The sequence below is a fragment of the Rhinatrema bivittatum genome, chromosome 5 (assembly GCF_901001135.1).
Source record: "Rhinatrema bivittatum chromosome 5, aRhiBiv1.1, whole genome shotgun sequence".
In the NCBI taxonomy this organism is placed as follows: domain Eukaryota; kingdom Metazoa; phylum Chordata; class Amphibia; order Gymnophiona; family Rhinatrematidae; genus Rhinatrema; species Rhinatrema bivittatum.
Window position 1 is genome coordinate 3,305,752 of NC_042619.1, and position 21,508 is coordinate 3,327,259.

The window sequence follows — 21,508 nt, forward strand, 5'->3', positions numbered from 1 at the left end:
GTACTGGAATAGCAGTGGATAGTGCTGGGCAGGAGTGAGTTGCATTAGCAGAACTGTGTGTGAGTGTCTCAGTACTGGAATAGCAGTGGGTAGTGCAGGACAGGAGTGAGGTGCATTAGAACTGTGTGTGAGGGTCTCAGTACTGGAATAGCAGTGGGTAGTGCAGGACAGGAGTGAAGAGCATTAGAACTGTGTGTGAGGGTCTCAGTACTGGAATAGCAGTGGACAGTGCAGGACAGGAGTGAGGTGCATTAGCAAAACTGTGTGTGTGAAGGTCTCAGTACTGGAATAGCAGTGGATAGTGCAGGGCAGGAGGGAGGTGCATTAGCAAAACTGTGTGTGTGAAGGTCTCAGTACTGGAATAGCAGTGGATAGTGCAGGGCAGGAGGGAGGTGCATTAGCAAAACTGTGTGTGTGAAGGTCTCAGTACTGGAATAGCAGTGGATAGTGCAGGGCAGGAGGGAGGTGCATTAGCAAAACTGTGTGTGTGAAGGTCTCAGTACTGGAATAGCAGTGGATAGTGCAGGACAGGAGTGATTTGCATTAGCAGAGCTGTTTGTGAGGGTCTCAGTACTGGAATAGCAGCAGGAGTGAGGTGCATTGGCAGAGCTGTGTGTGAGGGTCTCAGTACTGGAATAGGAGGTGCTGCAGGGTAGGAGTGAGGTGCATTGGTAGAGCTGTGTGTGAGGGTCTCAGTACTGGAATAGCAGCAGGAGTGAGGTGCATTGGCAGAGCTGTGTGTGAGGGTCTCAGTACTGGAATAGCAGGGGGTGCTGCAGGGCAGGAGTGAGGTGCATTGGTAGAGCTGTGTGTGAGGGTCTCAGTACTGGAATAGCAGGGGGTGCTGCAGAGCAGGAGTGAGGTGCATTGGCAGAGCTGTGTGTGAAGGTCTCAGTACTGGAATAGCAGGGGGTGCTGCAGGGCAGGAGTGAGGTGCATTGGCAGAGCTGTGTGTGAGGGTCTCAGTACTGGAATAGCAGGGGGTGCTGCAGGGCAGGAGTGAGGTGCATGGGCAGAGCTGTGTGTGAGGGTCTCAGTACTGGAATAGCAGGAGGTGCTGCAGGGCAGGAGTGAGGAGCATTGGCAGAGCTGTGTGTGAGGGTCTCAGTACTGGAATAGCAGGGGGTGCTGCAGGGCAGGAGTGAGGTGCATTGGCAGAGCTGTGTGTGAAGGTCTCAGTACTGGAATAGCAGGAGGTGCTGCAGGGCAGGAATGAGGTGCATTGGCAGAGCTGTGTGTGAGGGTCTTAGTACTGGAATAGCAGGGGGTGCTGCAGGACAGGAGTGAGGTGCATTGGCAGAGCTGTGTGTGAGGGTCTCAGTACTGGAATAGCAGGGGGTGCTGCAGGGCAGGAGTGAGGTGCATTGGCAGAGCTGTGTGTGAGGGTCTCAGTACTGGAATAGCAGTGGATAGTGCAGGGCAGGAGTGAGGTGCATTGGCAGAGCTGTGTGTGTGAGGGTCTCAGTACTGGAATAGCAGGAGGTGCTGCAGGGCAGGAGTGAGGAGCATTGGCAGAGCTGTGTGTGAGGGTCTCAGTACTGGAATAGCAGGGGGTGCTGCAGGGTAGGAGTGAGGTGCATTGGCAGAGCTGTGTGTGAAGGTCTCAGTACTGGAATAGCAGGGGGTGCTGCAGGGCAGGAATGAGGTGCATTGGCAGAGCTATGTGTGAGGGTCTCAGTACTGGAATAGCAGGGGGTGCTGAAGGGCAGGAGTGAGGGGCATTGGCAGAGCTGTGTGTGAGGGTCTCAGTACTGGAATAGCAGTGGGTAGTGCAGGGCAGGAGTGAATTGCATTAGCAGAACTGTGTGTGAGGGTCTCAGTACTGGAATAGGAGGTGCTGCAGGGCAGGAGTGGGGTGTGTTGCTCAAACAGGGATATTTAGTGGTGGAGTAGAAGAGGCAGCACATCTTTTCTTTTATTACTGCTTGATAACTATATATTTTATCTCCTCTAGGAGTTGCTATCAAAATCCCTATTGTGTGTGTGGTGTTGGAAGGAGGTCCCGGCACACTTGATGTAAGCAGTCACACTTTGAGGGGAGGGATGCATGTGTTAGCATGAGAAGGGAGGGATGTCCTGGCCCCCTGACTGTAGTGAGGGCCACTAAAGCCAGGGACTGATGGAGCGCTACAGGACAATTTGTGCCAGACCTGTAACCACCTCGCTTTGTCTTCAGACTACACACAGTGCAATGACTAACAACACACCGTGCGTGATCGTGGAGGACTCAGGACGAGTGGCCGATGTCATTGCTCAGGTGGCCAATCTGCATATCTCCATGATCACCATTGCCCTGATCAAGGAGAAGCTTCGAAACCTCTTTCAGGACACCTGTGACAGTTTTACGGAGAATCAGATTGTGGAATGGACCAAGAAGGTGAGAGAGCAAACACCAGTACCTCGTTGTCACATTATGACTTTTCCTGCCCCTTCAGAGAAGGACCACAGAGTCCACCCAGGCTGCCCATTCCTACCTGCCTACTGTGCCATCACAGGCCTTAATTATTTACAATATTTTACATTCAGCCTATCACCACCATAGGCACCACATACGACGTTGCTATCACGTAGGTTATTCCATCTGTGGTCTTCTCCCACCAGCAACGTCGCTGAAGAGTAACCTTTCAATAAGACATTTAACTGGCAACGCAATGCGCACAAGCCAACTTCACATCCAAACTCTAAGGACCCGCATGTTCTGAGGACCAGATTTTTTTTAAATTTAATTTGTATTAATACCGACAGAACAGATATCATGCAAACCCAGCAAATTATCCATAAACAGTACAAAATGCTATAGATCGGTAAAATAGTCCTCCATACATCCCCTCCCTGCCTGTAAACATTCAGCCATACTTTGCATGGAATCACATTTTCTCAAATTGAGACAGACTCTCATTTTTCACCATCATTAGTTTCCCCATAAAATAAACCAATTTAAGCCTTTGATGTACATCAGAGAGAGTCAGCATATTCCATCTTTTCCACGAGAAAGCAATCCCACATTGAGTTGTTAAAATAATCTGGGATATCAAAGATTATGTGGAGATGGGTGATCTGGGTACCAGTAATCCCTGGAGAAACAGTTTGGGGTCTTTCAAAATATCAAATTTAGTTATTTCCTTAACCAATTTTAATACCTCATCCCAAAAATGTGAAATAAAGGGGCAATCCCACCAAATATGAAGATAAGTGCCCAACCCTCCCCAATCACGCCATCAGGGACCAGGACACGCTGCGTAAAGTCTCTTTCAGGGGTAGCAACTCCAGTCCTCTAGAGCCAGGGACGGGACGGGTTTTCAGGATCTCCACAATGAATATGCATGAGAGAGATTGAGATCTGCATGCACTGTCTCCATTTTATGCAACTCTATGTCATGCACATTCATTGTGGGTGTCCTGAAAACCAGGACCATTTGTGGCTCTCGAGGATGGAGCTGGCCACCCCCGGTCTATGAGGACCCTCAGGTGTGGGATACCAATGGTTTAACACCTTATATCCATTTTCTAGTAATCAAGAAAGAAATCGAACTTTATCCAGTTCTCAGAAAACAGGAGTCTCATGGCGTTTTATCCGGAGATCCTCCCAAATCTCCCTCCCATGCCTTTATGTGAATAGGAGCTACCGTCAATTTCCCCAAGAGCATAGAGTAGGGTTTTGGAATTTTCCCTTTAATAAAATAAACTCCAGGGAAGTCTAACCCCTAACGAGATAGGGGAATCGGCCTCTCTCAACAATGAGAAAAGCCGCTCGCAGAGAAGGAAAGCAACACAAACTTTGGGTTACGTAATCTCTCTGACCTAGGTGAGTCGGGCCATAACTTACCCATCTTTTGAAAGCGGCCATAAAAACCCGGGACTAAACTCATGATTCAGTCTAACCTGAGGCCTGCGAAAGTGACTTTTATCTCCCAGCAGGCAGCAAGCTGCAGTGTTAAGTGGGTAAGTGGGGAGGCTGCTGCAATCGATGGTCAAGACTTCCTAGGCACTCCGATTAAATAAGTGACCCCAGGATGGGACGGATCCTTTAAACTGCATCCAGGGGCTCCCAGGAAAGGAGACGGTCCCTCGGTCTCTCCATGGAGAGCATTCGGAGCCCCAGGGCTCCCTGCAGCATTAGTCCTTCCCTGTAAACAGCACTAATAATCATCACCGTCTTTTATATCCAAAATCCACACCAGAAGCAAGGTGGTTTCCAACTTCTTTTACTGATAGTTGTTTAGGTGACTCTGAAGAATATGCACAGCACTCAATTTCAGTATCAAAGTCAATAAATAATAAAACAGCAAAAAGATTAATAAACTTATGACCTCCTCACTCCTTCGTCAAAGTCTCTGAATTTCTCTGGAAGCTCCCTTCTTAACACTTGATCTCTTTCTCTTCCCAGTCACTCAGGTTACTCAGGTTGCTCAGATTGAAGATAGTTCATCCTTCTTTCAAATCCCAGGTTTTTTACCTCTTCCTCCCCACTGTGGAGTGGTTAAAGTCCCAACATCGTAACCCAGCTCAAGTCCCAATGCTCATACCTTTTCTGAAGTCTTCTTAAATAGTTTACAGCTGCTTATAACAGTAGCCGATGTGCACACCTGAGTCAGCAGCACGCGTGGCTCTCACACAGGTCCTCCAGATAAAGCAATCCTCCACACTTCAGTGAAAGACACCACGTCCCAAACCTAGGGCGCTTAGTTCCTGGTAGGAAAACATAGTCTTTAACTTCAAAAATGGGGACAATTCAAAGCCTGAAAAAGAGGACTAGTTACTGATAGAAAGAGAACTGAAAGAGGAGAATTCTGTGCATCGGGTCACCGACAGGTCTGTACCCGGGCGGAGTGATAGAGCACTGCCCCTCGGTCTAAACTTGCACAGAGACGCCCTAATCCTCTGTGAAGGGGTACCAAGGCTCTCACAGGAAAATCTCAAAAATATGGATTAAAAAAAAGAGTAAAATCAGCTTTAAATGAGTCAGTACGTCCAGCCGGCTTCAAGGGAAAACACCAATTAACAGGCAGGAGGTGAAAAGCTCGTGCCCCAACAAAGTCCAAGGTAAAATCCATGCTCCTAAGATGGCGATGGTGGTGATAAAGAGCTAGAGCACACACACCATCTGCAGCTCCCTCACGGGAGAGGAAAGACCCAAAGCTCTCTGTGTCATGATTAGCCCTGAACCTCCCATCTGGTGCCTTACAAACATTGGGGTAGATTTTATAAATTTGCACGAGCGCGTACATTTGTTCGCGCACCAGGTGCGAACAAAAGTACGCTGGATTTTATAAGATACGTGCATAGCCGCGCGTATCTTATAAAATCCGGGGTCGGCGCGCGCAAGGGGGTGCACATTTGTGCAACTTCTGCGCGCCGAACCCAGCGCGTGCTGCCTGTTCCCTCCCGGAGCGGCCTTGGAGGGAACTTTCTTTCCACCCCCTCCGCACCTTCCCCTCCCTTCCCCTACCTAACCCACCCCTCTCGGCCCTATCTAACCCTCCCCACCTTTGGTGGCAGATTTACGCCTGCTTTCAGCAGGCGTAAATCTGCGCGAGCCAGCGGGCTGCTGGCGCGCCATCACCCGATCCGGGGGCTGGTCCGGAGGCCTCGACCACGCCCCCGGGCCGGCGCCACGCCCCGGACACGCCCTCTCCCCGCCCCTTTTATGAAGCCCCGGGACTTAGGCATGTCCCGGAGCTGTGTGCGCACCGGCGGCCTATGCAAAATAGGCGCGCAGGGCTTTTAAAATCCGGCCCATTTAGTCCCAAATACAGCCTGCTCACTTGTAACCCATTGCTTAGATTCTTTGCTTTTATAACCATCCACCGTCACCTTTAACTGGGAGGCTAGGTAATAGATTGAAGTTAAACAATGCAGATCCAGAGTCTGGAGGAGGGCCTCATCTGCAAATGAAAGTGAAGGTTTTCTTGCGACATTTCTTTAAAAAAGAGTCAGGCAGCGCTATAGGAACATGGGAAAATGTGAAAAAGGCAGCAGAGTCTGTAACGCATTCATTTTAACCACTGTCTAGCCAAGACAGGCAAGTCAGTAAATATCGGCAAGCAGGATTTTATAGTTTGCTTGGAACAATCGTTCCACTGTGGCTCTGATTTATTAAGGGGACATTCCATGTCAAGTGGACCAGTTTAGAAAATCGTCCACACTCAACCTTCTTCAAAGGTCAGACAGTTACTGGCACAAGACACAATTCAAGTCCATTTATGCAACTAAAATTTGCATTAGCAAAATTTTGAAGGATGTCACCTCATTCATTGTAAGTATTCTAGAACATGAACATAAATATTTTCCTGCTCTTTAAGTACCCTGCTTCCAACCTGGTCAGTATTTAGCTTGCATCTATGATAAATCCTGGTGGCAAAGTCTGTGGGGGAGAGAGAGGTAAAGCCTGGGATAAGCACAGAGGATCCTTAGCTGTGAGGGAGTGAGGGGTAAAGCCTGGGATAAGCACAGAGGATCCGTAGCTGTGAGGGAGTGAGAGGTAAAGCCTGGGATAAGCACAGAGGATCCTTAGCTGTGGGGGAGTGAGGGGTAAAGCCTGGGATAAGCACAGAGGATCCTTAGCTGTGGGGGAGTGAGAGGTAAAGCCTGGGATAAGCACAGAGGATCCTTAGCTGTGGGGGAGTGAGGGGTAAAGCCTGGGATAAGCACAGAGGATCCTTAGCTGTGAGGGAGTGAGAGGTAAAGCCTGGGATAAGCACAGAGGATCCTTAGCTGTGGGGGGAGTGAGAGGTAAAGCCTGGGATAAGCACAGAGGATCCTTAGCTGTGAGGGAGTGAGAGGTAAAGCCTGGGATAAGCACAGAGGATCCTTAGCTGTGAGGGAGTGAGGGGTAAAGCCTGGGATAAGCACAGAGGATCCTTAGCTGTGGGGGAGTGAGGGGTAAAGCCTGGGATAAGCACAGAGGATCCTTAGCTGTGAGGGAGTGAGAGGTAAAGCCTGGGATAAGCACAGAGGATCCTTAGCTGTGGGGGAGTGAGAGGTAAAGCCTGGGATAAGCACAGAGGATCCTTAGCTGTGAGGGAGTGAGGGGTAAAGCCTGGGATAAGCACAGAGGATCCTTAGCTGTGAGGGAGTGAGGGGTAAAGCCTGGGATAAGCACAGAGGATCCTTAGCTGTGGGGGAGTGAGAGGTAAAGCCTGGGATAAGCACAGAGGATCCTTAGTGGGGGAGTGAGGGGTAAAGCCTGGGATAAGCACAGAGGATCCTTAGCTGTGGGGGAGTGAGGGGTAAAGCCTGGGATAAGCACAGGGGATCCTTAGCTGTGGGGGAGTGAGGGGTAAAGCCTGGGATAAGCACAGAGGATCCTTAGCTGTGGGGGAGTGAGAGGTAAAGCCTGGGATAAGCACAGAGGATCCTTAGCTGTGAGGGAGTGAGAGGTAAAGCCTGGGATAAGCACAGAGGATCCTTAGCTGTGAGGGAGTGAGGGGTAAAGCCTGGGATAAGCACAGAGGATCCTTAGCTGTGAGGGAATGAGAGGTAAAGCCTGGGATAAGCACAGAGGATCCTTAGCTGTGAGGGAGTGAGGGGTAAAGCCTGGGATAAGCACAGAGGATCCTTAGCTGTGGGGGAGTGAGGGGTAAAGCCTGGGATAAGCACAGAGGATCCTTAGCTGTGAGGGAGTGAGAGGTAAAGCCTGGGATAAGCACAGAGGATCCTTAGCTGTGGGGGAGTGAGAGGTAAAGCCTGGGATAAGCACAGAGGATCCTTAGCTGTGGGGGAGTGAGGGGTAAAGCCTGGGATAAGCACAGAGGATCCTTAGCTGTGAGGGAGTGAGAGGTAAAGCCTGGGATAAGCACAGAGGATCCTTAGCTGTGAGGGAGTGAGAGGTAAAGCCTGGGATAAGCACAGAGGATCCTTAGCTGTGAGGGAGTGAGGGATAAAGCCTGGGATAAACACAGAGGATCCTTAGCTGTGAGGGAGTGAGGGGTAAAGCCTGGGATAAGCACAGAGGATCCTTAGCTGGGAGGGAGTGAGGGGTAAAGCCTGGGATAAGCACAGAGGATCCTTAGCTGTGGGGGAGTGAGGGGTAAAGCCTGGGATAAGCACAGAGGATCCTTAGCTGTGAGGGAGTGAGGGGTAAAGCCTGGGATAAGCACAGAGGATCCTTAGCTGTGGGGGAGTGAGAGGTAAAGCCTGGGATAAGCACAGAGGATCCTTAGCTGTGAGGGAGTGAGAGGTAAAGCCTGGGATAAGCACAGAGGATCCTTAGCTGTGGGGGAGTGAGAGGTAAAGCCTGGGATAAGCACAGGGGATCCTTAGCTGTGAGGGAGTGAGGGGTAAAGCCTGGGATAAGCACAGAGGATCCTTAGCTGTGAGGGAGTGAGAGGTAAAGCCTGGGATAAGCACAGAGGATCCTTAGCTGTGGGGGTGTGAGAGGTAAAGCCTGGGATAAGCACAGAGGATCCTTAGCTGTGAGGGAGTGAGGGGTAAAGCCTGGGATAAGCACAGAGGATCCTTAGCTGTGAGGGAGTGAGAGGTAAAGCCTGGGATAAGCACAGAGGATCCTTAGCTGTGAGGGAGTGAGGGCTAAAGCCTGGGATAAGCACAGAGGATCCTTAGCTGTGAGGGAGTGAGGGCTAAAGCCTGGGATAAGCACAGAGGATCCTTAGCTGTGGGGGAGTGAGGGGTAAAGCCTGGGATAAGCACAGAGGATCCTTAGCTGTGAGGGAGTGAGAGGTAAAGCCTGGGATAAGCACAGAGGATCCTTAGCTGTGGGGGAGTGAGAGGTAAAGCCTGGGATAAGCACAGAGGATCCTTAGCTGTGAGGGAGTGAGGGGTAAAGCCTGGGATAAGCACAGAGGATCCTTAGCTGTGAGGGAGTGAGGGGTAAAGCCTGGGATAAGCACAGAGGATCCTTAGCTGTGAGGGAGTGAGGGGTAAAGCCTGGGATAAGCACAGAGGATCCTTAGCTGTGGGGGAGTGAGAGGTAAAGCCTGGGATAAGCACAGAGGATCCTTAGCTGTGAGGGAGTGAGGGGTAAAGCCTGGGATAAGCACAGAGGATCCTTAGCTGTGAGGGAGTGAGGGGTAAAGCCTGGGATAAGCACAGAGGATCCTTACCTGTGAGGGAGTGAGGGGTAAAGCCTGGGATAAGCACAGAGGATCCTTAGCTGTGGGGGAGTGAGAGGTAAAGCCTGGGATAAGCACAGGGGATCCTTAGCTGTGAGGGAGTGAGGGGTAAAGCCTGGGATAAGCACAGAGGATCCTTAGCTGTGAGGGAGTGAGAGGTAAAGCCTGGGATAAGCACAGAGGATCCTTAGCTGTGGGGGAGTGAGGGGTAAAGCCTGGGATAAGCACAGAGGATCCTTAGCTGTGAGGGAGTGAGGGGTAAAGCCTGGGATAAGCACAGAGGATCCTTAGCTGTGAGGGAGTGAGGGGTAAAGCCTGGGATAAGCACAGAGGATCCTTAGCTGTGGGGGAGTGAGAGGTAAAGCCTGGGATAAGCACAGAGGATCCTTAGCTGTGGGGGAGTGAGGGGTAAAGCCTGGGATAAGCACAGAGGATCCTTAGCTGTGAGGGAGTGAGGGGTAAAGCCTGGGATAAGCACAGAGGATCCTTAGCTGTGAGGGAGTGAGGGGTAAAGCCTGGGATAAGCACAGAGGATCCTTAGCTGTGGGGGAGTGAGAGGTAAAGCCTGGGATAAGCACAGAGGATCCTTAGCTGTGGGGGAGTGAGGGGTAAAGCCTGGGATAAGCACAGAGGATCCTTAGCTGTGGGGGAGTGAGAGGTAAAGCCTGGGATAAGCACAGAGGATCCTTAGCTGTGAGGGAGTGAGGGGTAAAGCCTGGGATAAGCACAGAGGATCCTTAGCTGTGGGGGAGTGAGGGGTAAAGCCTGGGATAAGCACAGAGGATCCTTAGCTGTGTGGGAATGAGGGGTAAAGCCTGGGATAAGCACAGAGGATCCTTAGCTGTGAGGGAGTGAGAGGTAAAGCCTGGGATAAGCACAGAGGATCCTTAGCTGTGAGGGAGTGAGAGGTAAAGCCTGGGATAAGCACAGAGGATCCTTAGCTGTGCAGTCAGTAAAGGTGGTTTTGGAATATCTACCTTTTCCCTGAACTTCTATTGATAATGTTTTTAATATCTGTTGTCTTTGCATCCTATTGTATTAAAGATGTTTATTATAATTATGTTGTTTGCATATTTGCTGTGCATCGCTTAGAGCTGAAGTTTCTGCTATAGGCGATATAGAAAAAATGTAAAATCAGAAATAAGAATAACATGAAGGGAAGATGTGCAGAGTGGATGGGCCTTGTGTTGTGTTTCTGATTATATAGTCTGTGTTTCTATGAATCTCAAGTGATTTTACCTTTGAGACGCTGAATTTCTGTCTCAGATTCAGGACATTGTGAGGATGAATCAGCTCCTCACCATCTTCCAAGCAGATAAAGATGGGGATCAGGATGTGGATGTGGCCATTCTGCAGTCTTTGATGAAAGGTGAGGCAGGACAGGACCTAAGGAAAACAGTGTATGGTAGACCTGAGTATTAACAGCGCAGAACTGGAGTGGAATTTATTTATTTATTTACATGACAGTTTTTTTATAACGTCGTTTGGAAGTGCATTCACAACGGTTTACAAATCGAACAATAGAAGTATAAAATAACAAATTTCTAATTCAAATTATTACTAAAATAATACTAAAAGTCAAATTAATAGTAAAATAATAAAAATAAAAATAAAAACTTAAAACAACATTGCATTAATATAAAATAACTAAAAGGCATAAAACAAGGAAATAAGATACAGAATGAAATAATAAAATCATAAATAGTAAGAAAATGCCAACATTTTGCTCCGAAGATCACCTTCCGTTTGTTTAAAAGTCTGTATATATAACCAGGTTTTCAGGTTCTTTCTGAATTGTCTATAATCTTATTTATCTATCTATCTATCTATCTATCTATCTATTTATTTATTTATGTATTTATTTATTTAGAGGCTTTTATATACCGGTATTAGTAAGGACATCATACCGGTTCACATTTGAACAGCAGGCTTACAGGCATTGCATTCCATATTTTTGGTCCTGCAAGTGAAATAGCCCTGTCCCTGACCTGTGTGAGATGTGCTGTTTTCACCGATGGTATCGTTAGTAAGCCTTTGTTTGCTGTTCGTAGCGTCCTTTGGGGTGTGTGTAAGCGAATCGTAGTGTTATGCCGGCCTGCGAGCTCATCATATATCAGTTTCTGTAATGTGCTGAGAGCTTTACACTGTATACGTATTCCACTGGCAGCCAATGTAATTCAGCTAATACTGGTGTGATGTGGGCCTTTTTCCTGCTGCCGGTTAATACTCTTGCCGCTGCGTTCTGCAGAATTTGTAGAGGTCTAATGGCGGAAGGTGGGAGACCCAATAAAAGTGAGTTACAGTAATTGGTGCTGGCGAATATTAAGGTCTGTAGAATAGTTCTAAAGTCCTTATGACTAAGTAATGGTTTAAGGCAGTTTAGTATCAACTTACACGTGTGTCCGGGCCCTTTTGAAACAACTTTGAGGCACTGCTACATAACGGAGGGTGGCGCCTGCAGTGCCTCAGTATTTCTCTGTCTCCAGCAGATGCTGGAGGTGCAAACCTGAAGAATGTTAAAAAAAAGAAAGAAAGAAAGAAGACATAATGTGAAAGAGAGCAGTGCTCCCTGAGGTCTGGCTTCAGCCCGCTGGCTCACTCATTGCCTCCAAGGTCTCCTCTTTCATGCCATCGTCCACCTTTCAGAGAAATATTTCAGTTTCTTCTCTAGTGCATTTTTAATTAAGTTTTTAAAGGAAGGCCAGGATTCATCATTCCTTGTAGAATTATCAACCGGCGGTAAAGGGGGGCGAAGAAGGGAGCAGTCGGGCAATAGCCCTCAGCCGGCCCCATCACGGCAGTGCGGTTTCACGATCCACAGTGCGGCCATGCTGCGCACTATCGCGGGTGTAGCGCTACCATAAAAGGTGATGCTGTTTCCTGCGCTACCGCTAGCGATAATGTTCTAAACATTATCGCCAGCAGCGGTGCCTATTTCCCTAATCCCCTCCCTAACTCCTTCCCGACTCCTCCCCTCCACCTAATTTGAATGCTACCGCCGCGATAATGGCCTTTCGCGGGTAGGAAAATAACCCCCAAACGTTGCTCTGGGTGGCTCGGTGGCGGCGGTACTTGTGGTCAGTGGGAGCTGTCGGCACCAAAAGGAGTGAGAGGTAAAGATAACGTTTTCTGGCCGCCGGGGGATCTGGGGCGTTCACAGGAAGGTTTCCAGAGCTGTATTTTGCCGCGCGCTTGTCGAGCCTGCGCAGCCGCGCTGCTCTGAGGGCAGACCACGTGGGCAGCCTGTGATCAAGCACACGGCCAGGCTTGTTTTCTGTAGCGCTGCTGCTCTGCTTCTTGAGATCAGTGGCACCGAAGCAGCACGTGGCAGCCTACGGGGCTTGTGGTTTGTGGTCCACGCAGCTGAATGAGGATTCCCTACGCTCCGGCTGTGCCTCTGGGGGAGAGGGAGCTTCCGCTGATGCAGCCACCGACAGAGGTCCCGGGGGGGGGAATTGGGAGGTGCAGCCATGGCATCAGAAGCTCGCAGACAGAAGCCTTCAGCTTCCAGGGAGCCCAGGGATCCTCCATAGCAGGGGAGGAGAGTCAGATGGAAGTGGGCATGATGATGTCTTCAAATATCCGGAGGAGTTCTCTACAGATTTTATCCTCCTCCTCCTGCATAAGGTCTTTCTGGTCAGAAATGGAGCAGGGGGGAAGCAACTCAGGCAGTGGCAGCCACATTATCCTCCCAAGAAGCTGCGGGTGGTCTCGTTAGGAGGGCCCGGGGGTTTGCTCAGGCAACTGGGTCTTGGACACGATACGGAAATTGAGGCTGATCCGAGTGACTTGGATGATCTGCAGGAAGAACCAGCAATTACTCCTAGAGGGGCTGATCCCATTGGGGTGGATCCTGATAGGGAACTGGATGCTGATCCAGATGCAAACAAGGATGGCCATGATCCAGATGAGATGACCCGAGGGTCAAACGCTTGTGTAGGAAAGAAGAGCTGCAGCCCCTTACTCCACAGGTTTTGGAGAAGTTAGGGATCAAGGTTTTATTTTATTTTATTTATTTGTATTTTTCTATACCGGCATTCACGGAGTTCGTATCATGTCGGTTTACATAAAACAAGGGGTGAGAAATACATTATAACGTAAATAATTAATAACATAAGAGTATACATTAAAAGTAAAACAAGTGCATGGAAGAAAAAGTTACAATAAAACGGGGGTCATTCTAACTGGGATTAGAGTTAGAGGAAAGATAAAAAGTTTAACAAGAAGTAAAACATTGTAGTGATTGGTAGATAGTGTCTGTTTCAGTTTAATAGGAAATGTTCAGTAATGCTGCATTTGATGGTAGTGAATCTTTAAGGGTCCGGAAATGCTTTCATGAACAGCCATGTTTTCAGTCTTTTCCTGAAGGTTGGAAGACATGGTTCCTCAAGGTTGCTCAAGAAGAGTCAGATAATGAGGGGGTGAATCCGGTTCTGGATGGACTGTGGGGTCTTTCTAGTGCCTTTCCATTGCCTAAGAAGATATAAAAATTGGTGAACTGGGAATGGGATTTCCAAGAGGCAGGCCTCAAGGTCGGCAGGGCGATGGTAAAGCTATACCCTTTGATAGAAGAGACCTTGGACCTGTTGATGAATGGGATTTCCAAGAGGCAGGCCTCAAGGTCGGCAGGGCGATGGTAAAGCTATACCCTTTGATAGAAGAGACCTTGGACCTGTTGATGAATGGGATTTCCAAGAGGCAGGCCTCAAGGTCGGCAGGGCGATGGTAAAGCTATACCCTTTGAAAGAAGAGACCTTGGACCTGTTGATTCTTCCAAAGGCGGATGAGGCAGTTTCCACTGTGACCAAAAAGACAAGAATTCCAATGGCAGGGTCATCTGCCATGAAAGATGTGCAGGATCTTAGACCGGAGATGCAATTGAAATGAATGTGTGAGGTTTCTGCCTTGAGTCTCCAGGCAGTCTGATGCAGAGGGTCTGTTTATGTTGGGTGCAGAAGACTCACGAGCAGAGTTCTACACATTCCCACATCCCCGGCAGCTCCATGCAGTCAGCGCACTGGGAAGCTGGAGTGGCTTATGTGACAGATGTGCTGTATGATTTGGTTTATATGTTAGCCATAAGCATGGTCTCGGCAGTGGCAGCTCACAGGCTTTTCTGGATGTAAAACTAGTCGGTGGACATGTAGTCCAAGTCCCAGCTGTGTAATCTCCCTTTTAAATGGAAACTACTTTTTGGGGAGAATCTGGACCAGCTGATAAAAAGCTTGGGGGAGTCAAATGGAAATAGGTTGCCTGAGGATAAAATGAGTGGCAAGAACAGTTTCCCTTCCCGTTCCTGTTTTCAGGATACGAGACGTTTTTGTTCGGGCAAGAGTTCCTCATTTTTGGGACAGAAGCAGTCTTTAGGAAGGCAATTGTCCTTTCAGGGACCCCACAGACCTTCCAGAGATTCCATTGGTCAGGGGACTAGAGGAGGAAAGTCAGCACAATGAAACCAGGGTGATCCATTCCTCCATGGAGGTTGCAGGGGGGAAGATTATCCCGCTTCTTCGGAGAATGGACCTTGGACAAATGGATCCTGGAGGTAGTAAGAGATGGTTATGCCTTAGAATTTTCACGCTCCATCAAGGAGACCTTTATAGAGTCCCATTGCTCGTCTCAAAGCAAGCAAAAGGCAGTGTGGGATATGCTGCTGAGTTTGCTAAGGTTGGACACAATTATTCCTTTACCTCTGACTGAGCAGGGATCAGAAGGTACTCGATTTATTTCATCATTCCCAAAAAGAAGGGCACGTTTTAGCCCATTTTAGATCTACAGAAGGTCAACATGACCTTGCGGGTTCCACGTTTTCACACGGAAACATTGTGTGCAGTGATAGCGGCGGTCCACAAAGGGGAGTTTCTAGCATCGTTAGATTTATTGGAGGCCTACCTTCATATTCCCATTCAGGTGGATCATAAGAAGTTTCTGAGGTTCATGGCGCTGGGGCAGCACTTCCAGTTCCAGGCTCTCCCATTCAGGCTAGCCACAGCGCCGTGAACCTTCACGAAGATGATGGTGGTGGTGGCGATTGCCCTGAGATGAGAGGGGATTATGGTTTACTCATACCTGGATGACTGGTTCATCCAGGAAAAGATGGAGGAGGAGTGCAGTCGGTCAATTCAGCGGGTTATGGACAAGTTGCGATTGCTGGGATGGGTGATAAACCTGGCAAAGAGTTATCTGATTCCAACCCAGTCGCTATTATATCTGGGAGTGCAGTTCGATACCCAGAGAGGCAGGGTGTTCCTGACCACAGACAGAGTAATGAAGTTGCAGATGCAAGTGATATGGCTGTTATGACTGCCAGCAGGCAGCAGTTAGATCCGGAGGAATGAGGTTGTCCACAGAGGCCTGGGATCTCACTTGTGACAGGTAGGGCGATCCCCAGTTGGACCTCATGGCGACACGTTGCAATGCCCAAGTGGCCCAATTCTTCAGTCGCAGATGGGAAGTCGGGTCAGAGGGAATAGATGCGCTGATGTGCCCATGGCTGACAGGAATCTTGCTGTACGTGTTTCCTCTCTGGCCACTCATCGGCCGCATCTTGTGATGCTTAGAGACTCACCAAGGAAGGGCGATGCTAGTGGCACCAGAGAGGCTGCGTCAGCTGTGGTTCGCAGATCTGGTACATCTCACAATAGATAGGCCTTTCAGGTTGGCTCATCTGCCAGGGCTACTTCAAAAAGGACCCATATTCTCAGATTGGGAGGATTGCTTTTCTCTTGCAGCTTGGCTTTTGAGAAGCGGTGATTGCGACTAAAAGGATATTATGAGCCAATGATTTCCACCTTGCTCTAGGCTAGAAGGCCTTCTACTTCTCTGGCATATGTCAGACTCTGGAAGGTTTTTGAGTCTTGGTGTTTGGAGCTGCAGCTGGATCTGCTAGGTTTTGATATTTCCCAAATTTTGGTCTTTTTAGAACAGGTGTTATCAAAGGGGTTGGCCTATAGTTCGCTCCACATACAGGCTTCACCCTTGGGTTGCCTTAGGGGCAAGATTCTGGGAGCTCCTGGCCTCTCACCCTGATGTCGTTCAATTTTTAAAGGGAATTAAGCATTTGCCTATTCCAGTGCATAAGCTATGTCTGGATTGGAATCTTAACTTGGTTCTGTGAGTGCTCTGTGGGCCTCTGTTGGATCCCTTATGAGGAGCATCGATAAAGGACCTGACCTTGAAGGCAATGTTTCTGGTACCATTTGTTCAGCCAGATGGATTTTAGAGTTCAGGCTCTGTCCTGCAGAGACCCTTTTTTTTGTATTTCGAATGACTGGATTTCCTCTTTTCATGTGAATCAGCTGGTGGAACTGCCGGCTTTTCCGGAGTGCTCTCAGGAGTCGCTGCAATCGAAGGAGCTTCATCTAATGGAAGTGCGTTGGATTCTGTTATGGTATCTTAAGGTCACTAACAATTTTCGGCAATCGGACCATCTCTTTGTTTTGTTCTGTGGAGCAAAGGAAGGAGGCAAAGCATCTAAAGCTATGATTTCTCAACGGCTGAAAGAGACCATTTGTTCGGCTTCTATTTGTAGGGGTCGAGCGACACTGGTAGGTCTGCACGCGCATTCTACTAGAGCTCAAGCTTTCTCCTGGGCTGAGTGTCAGTTAATGTCATCCCAGGAGATATGCGGAGCCTCAACGCAGTCTTTACTTCGTGCTTTCACTAGGCAATACTGATTGGATGTTTGGGCACAGGAGGATGTGGCGTCTGGTGAGAGTGTGTTGCGTACGTGTCTTTTGGGTTCTTGCCCAGTCTAGGGGTGCTTGGGTACATCCCACTTGACGGGACTAATCTGGGTATGAACAGGAAAGGAAATTTGGTTCTTACCTGCTAATTTTCGTTCCTGTAATACCACAGATCAGTAAGGAGGCCTGTTCCCTTGCTGCCGAAAGGCTGAATTTCCTGTTTTTTTGGATTCTAAGTTCAGAATTTTATTTTTCAGACTTGTCCTTCTCTCTCTTGCTTTTTCTTAATCTCACAACAGACGGATCTGCCTCCAGGCAGGAAGGGGGCCAAACTCTTCCTCCTGTGCAGAGTCTCTCTTTCCCAAATTAGATCCAAGTTCCAGAAGGACACTGCAGTGGGTCCTCTGCTCACTGAATAGGTCACAGCGGGGCAGGCTCCCCAATCAGAGATCTCCCTAAGCAAAACACCCTGGGGTCCCACAAGTCTTCTTACAAAACTCCCAGAAAACCACCCTGCACCTAAGGAGTGCGGCACAGGAGTGGAGTCCTTGACCTTGCACAAGGGCCACAGGCAGGAAGGAGCCCAAAGCCCCCAGGTAAGAGGCAAAAAATCTCCAGACTTCCTCCAAATCTCCAAGTAAACTATCCTGCCCCCAGAGCACACAGGAGAGAGCAGATTTATTATCTTCCCAGGGGCTGAATATGCGTGGTGCCTCCCCCAGTGACCCTCGATTACTGCATTAGGTGAAGAAGGGCTTTCCTGGTAACATTACACTCTGAATACAGCGCCTTCTTTTTCCTTTCCTGGCCTCTTACCATGAGTGAAAGGCAATAAAAGAACCATTTAAAGTATATCGTCTAATGTGTGTTCACAGGGTCCTGCTTGCAGAGAGCAGGCAATTATCACTTTTCAGCTTAGTTATAAAATCTTTGGGAGGAGGGGGCAGGCATTTTTAGTAACTAGCAGTGCCCCTGCCTGGCTTCAGTTTCCGAGTCAGGTCTTTCCTCCTAGGGTGGGCTGGGGATGCAGCAAAGGCAACGTTGTTAGGCCAGTGCTGGTGGTGTGAGGGCGGAAATCTGAGTCGTCCCTCTGGGCGGGATAAATCCTCACGAATTTGTGAAAGAAGGCTCGTGATTGAGCTGGAAATCCAAAAGAGCAGGAGAAAACTGTTGTCCCCCCCAAGAAAGAATTCAAATAAAGTTTGGAGGAGTTTGCCAGAAGGACAGACAGGAGTTAATAAGGATTTTCCTAGTGAAGAGCTGCGTAGATGCTCGGCACGACACAGAGTGCTATTTTATAAAAACATCTTTTTGATGAAAGTCGTGATGTTATGACAAACCTGCTGTTTCCCCATCCAAGATCTCACTGTGGCCCCTCCCTTGCTCTGCCACAGCTTCTAGGAGCCTCGATCACAAAGGCAACGAGAACTGGGACTATCAGCTGAAACTGGCCGTGGCATGGAACAGGGTGGATATCGCAAAGAGCGACATCTTAACAGATGAGAAACTGTGGAAGGTGAGTAGAGGGCCAGCAGCTGAGAGGACTAAGCAGGAGTCTTCTCCATTGCTGTCTCTCGGTCGTTATTTTTCCTGTATGCAGAGAAAGTATGCTTTCTGGGTTTGATCCCTGGTGACGATTTATATATGGAGATGTCAGTATCTTTCCAGGTCTGTTAATGGTGGACGACCTGGTTCTCTATCCCTGTTTCTGGGTTTGGTGATGGTAGTATCTCCACATAGGTTAATGATGGCTGTTTTTGATTCTGGAGCTCTTCTTCCTATATCGGGTGGTGATGGTATCTTGGCTTGGCTACTAACGGCTTGTCTTAGTTCTAGAACTTTTTGTTCTGTATTATTTGTTTTTATCTGGTTGTTGATTGTTTTGGGTCCTGCAGCCTTTGGATCTGTATCCAGTGGTGACTGTGGCTCTGATTGAAAACAAACCCGACTTTGTGAGACTCTTCCTGGAGAAAGGAGTCAACCTGCGAGAGTTTGTCACCTGGGAGACTCTCATATACCTCTACAATAACATTGATCCAACCAGCCTCATTCATAGCAAGCTGATGAAGGTCCTCCATGACGAGAAGATACTTTCCTTGCAGAGACCCCAGATCCATCTTGGTCATGTGTCGCAGGTCATCAAGGAATTGCTGGGTGAATTTACTGACCTGCTGTACCCAACAGAACAACATCACAGAGCTCTCTCGGTTTTGCACATCAAGGCAAAGGTAGGTAAGAAAGTTTGGGTCAAGCCTTTCTCTGAATCAGAAACAGGGAACCACTCATACAGATCATGAAACCTGCATTGCATGTGTTGTAGGAAGATGCTTCCAGAGCTGTCAATAAAAAACGTCTGTGCCATGTACTGACAGTTTCCCTTTCTGTGCTTCTGGGCCACTTGCCTGGTACTGGAGGAGGCAATAGCTTGCTGGACTGCTCTGATTGTTGCCTTTTTTTTTTTTTTTTTTTTTAATTCTTTATTTCTCAAATTTTCACAAACAATTACACAAAATAATATATTTGTTTGAAACAGTTTCATGATATACCAAGAAAACCAAATTATAAGTACAAATGGTCATATAATCATCGATATATAACTCTTAACATAATTCCATTTAAATTTAGTATATCAATGAATCCAAGCAAGAAAAAATTGGGGGGGGGGGGGCGGGGGGCGGCGTAATTACTATACTTGAGAAGACTTAGGTAAATTATTTTAGGAAAACCTCAGACATAGTACTACACAGAATTCTTTCATATTCTAGTTTGGTGGTGGCTGACTTTTACCAATCAGGAATTCTCTCAAATGCTCGGGGTTAAAGAAAACATAAACATTGCTGGAAATTTTTACAATGCATCTACAAGGATAGCGAAGATGGAAACTCGCTCCTAATGCCAAGACTTCCTCTCTCATAGTAAGAAAAACTTTTCTACGCAATTGGGTCGGCCGGGATAGATCAGGAAATAATCGGACAGACTGGCCTAAATATAACTCTTTTATATTTTTAAAATACGCTCTCATTATCTTGCTGAAATCTTGTTCCGAATATAATGATATAAACAACACAGCCCTTTCTATAATTTCTACCTCAGAATTTTCTAGGTACTGGGTGAGATTCTCAATATCAGGTCTATTCTCTTCTCTTATTACAGCATTACCAGTTCTTTGCACCAAAAAACTGATCTTCTTCACTGGAGGTATTTGTTCCAATGGAATTTTCAAGACCTCTTGTAGATATTTTTTGAAGGTCACTATTGGTAATTCACCCAATATTTTTGGGAAATTTAGAAGTCTGATGTTCAAATGTCTAAGAAAATTTTCCACAGCTTCCAAACGTCTCGCTGAATTTAGGGATTCTTTCATTAGACTCGAGGATACATCTTGTAACTTTCTCATATCCTGGTTTAGTGCTTCAGTTGCTTGTGCTTGCTCTTGTTGTGCACGACAACTATCACCAGCCACTAAATCCAGTTTTTTCCCCAAGTTCATAATTTGAGAGGTTTGTTCCTTGATTAGCTTCGACATACCTGCCATCATTCCCCAGAGAGAATCTAGGGACACAACCTCCGACTTGACCAAATCCTCTGTCTCCAAGCTGTTTAATCCAGCCTCACCCGGTGTACCGCGTTCCTCCCGGGTCAAGGAAGCCACTCCTCCCACTGCTCCTATCTCCGGAGGCTCCTGCGGGTTCTGCCGGGTGGGGGTAGGGAGATTCCCCAACTCACCGCCATTTCTTCCCGCGGGCACAGCTTCGATGGGACTTTCACCCTCCGTCAATATCTGTGTCGAAATGGCAGGTTTGGGTGAGGAAGCGTATGGGGGTTGTCTAGAATCCGGCGGGCTTAAGGTGACTTCCCCGGGCGAAATCGAAGCTTCTCTCTGCGAAACGCCAATAGGGCTCACCGTCGGTTGCTGCTGTGAGGCGGTTGTATACTGCGTTATTAATCTCTGCTCTACTGCCTGACCAGGGTCCGCAGGAAACACCCTGATCCTGCCCTTGCGTTTATGCGGCATAATTTCTAGGTAAGAAAACCAATTGTTTGTTTGAAAGTAACAGCAAGGCGAGAGCAGCGTTAGCACCAACCGTCTATGTCGCCATCTTGGAAACGCCCATGCCTTTTTTTTTTTTTTTTACCTTTTTCAGCCACTTTTTGCCAGATATTTGGGCAGATTTTTATTTTTCTCCACGACAAGCAGGATGGTAGTCCTCACAGATGGGTGACATCATCAGGATGGAGCCCGGCACGGAAAACTTTTGTAAAAGTTTCTAAAAACTTTGAGTAAGCACACTGAGCATGCCCAGCATGTCACTATCCGCACGTCCATGCAGGGTCCTCCTTCAGTCTCTTTTTTCCCACGGAGTTAGTTGCCTCGTGGTTTTGGAGCTCTGCTCTTAAAAGTTTTTCTTCTTTAGAATTTCTTATTTTTTTCAGTGTTGGGTCCCCCTTCTATGATCAATGCCCCTTGGAGGGGTGGTAGGTTTTCTCTTTTTTGCCTCCTTGCAGTTGATTCCCGACGTGTCGCTTCTCAGTGGCCTCCAGCCATCGACTGCTCACTGGTTATTTTTCATGGTGGCATTCGGTTTTCGGCGGTGCCCCCAGTGCCCGTGGACCGTGTCGATTACTGATCCACATGAGGTTTGCATCCTCTGCCTAGGGGCTCAGTTGTCTTCCAAAGGCTTTTGTGCTCGGATGGACAAAATGGAGAAGCTTTTTGGTTCTAAAAAGTCTACTCCATCCATGCCGGCATCG

General features: G+C 48.1%; 1 protein-coding gene across 1 annotated transcript in view; it reads left to right on the forward strand.

Moving 5' to 3' along the window:
• The window catches only part of LOC115091562 (transient receptor potential cation channel subfamily M member 2-like), a 246,883-nt gene that overhangs the window by 54,453 nt on the left and 170,922 nt on the right, over positions 1-21,508 (forward strand). Inside the window, exons 7-11 of the mRNA XM_029601742.1 lie at positions 1,955-2,016; positions 2,177-2,377; positions 10,338-10,440; positions 18,151-18,272; positions 18,652-18,988. Of these exons, the coding sequence (XP_029457602.1) occupies positions 1,955-2,016; positions 2,177-2,377; positions 10,338-10,440; positions 18,151-18,272; positions 18,652-18,988 (825 nt within the window). The remainder of the gene's footprint in view (positions 1-1,954; positions 2,017-2,176; positions 2,378-10,337; positions 10,441-18,150; positions 18,273-18,651; positions 18,989-21,508) is intronic.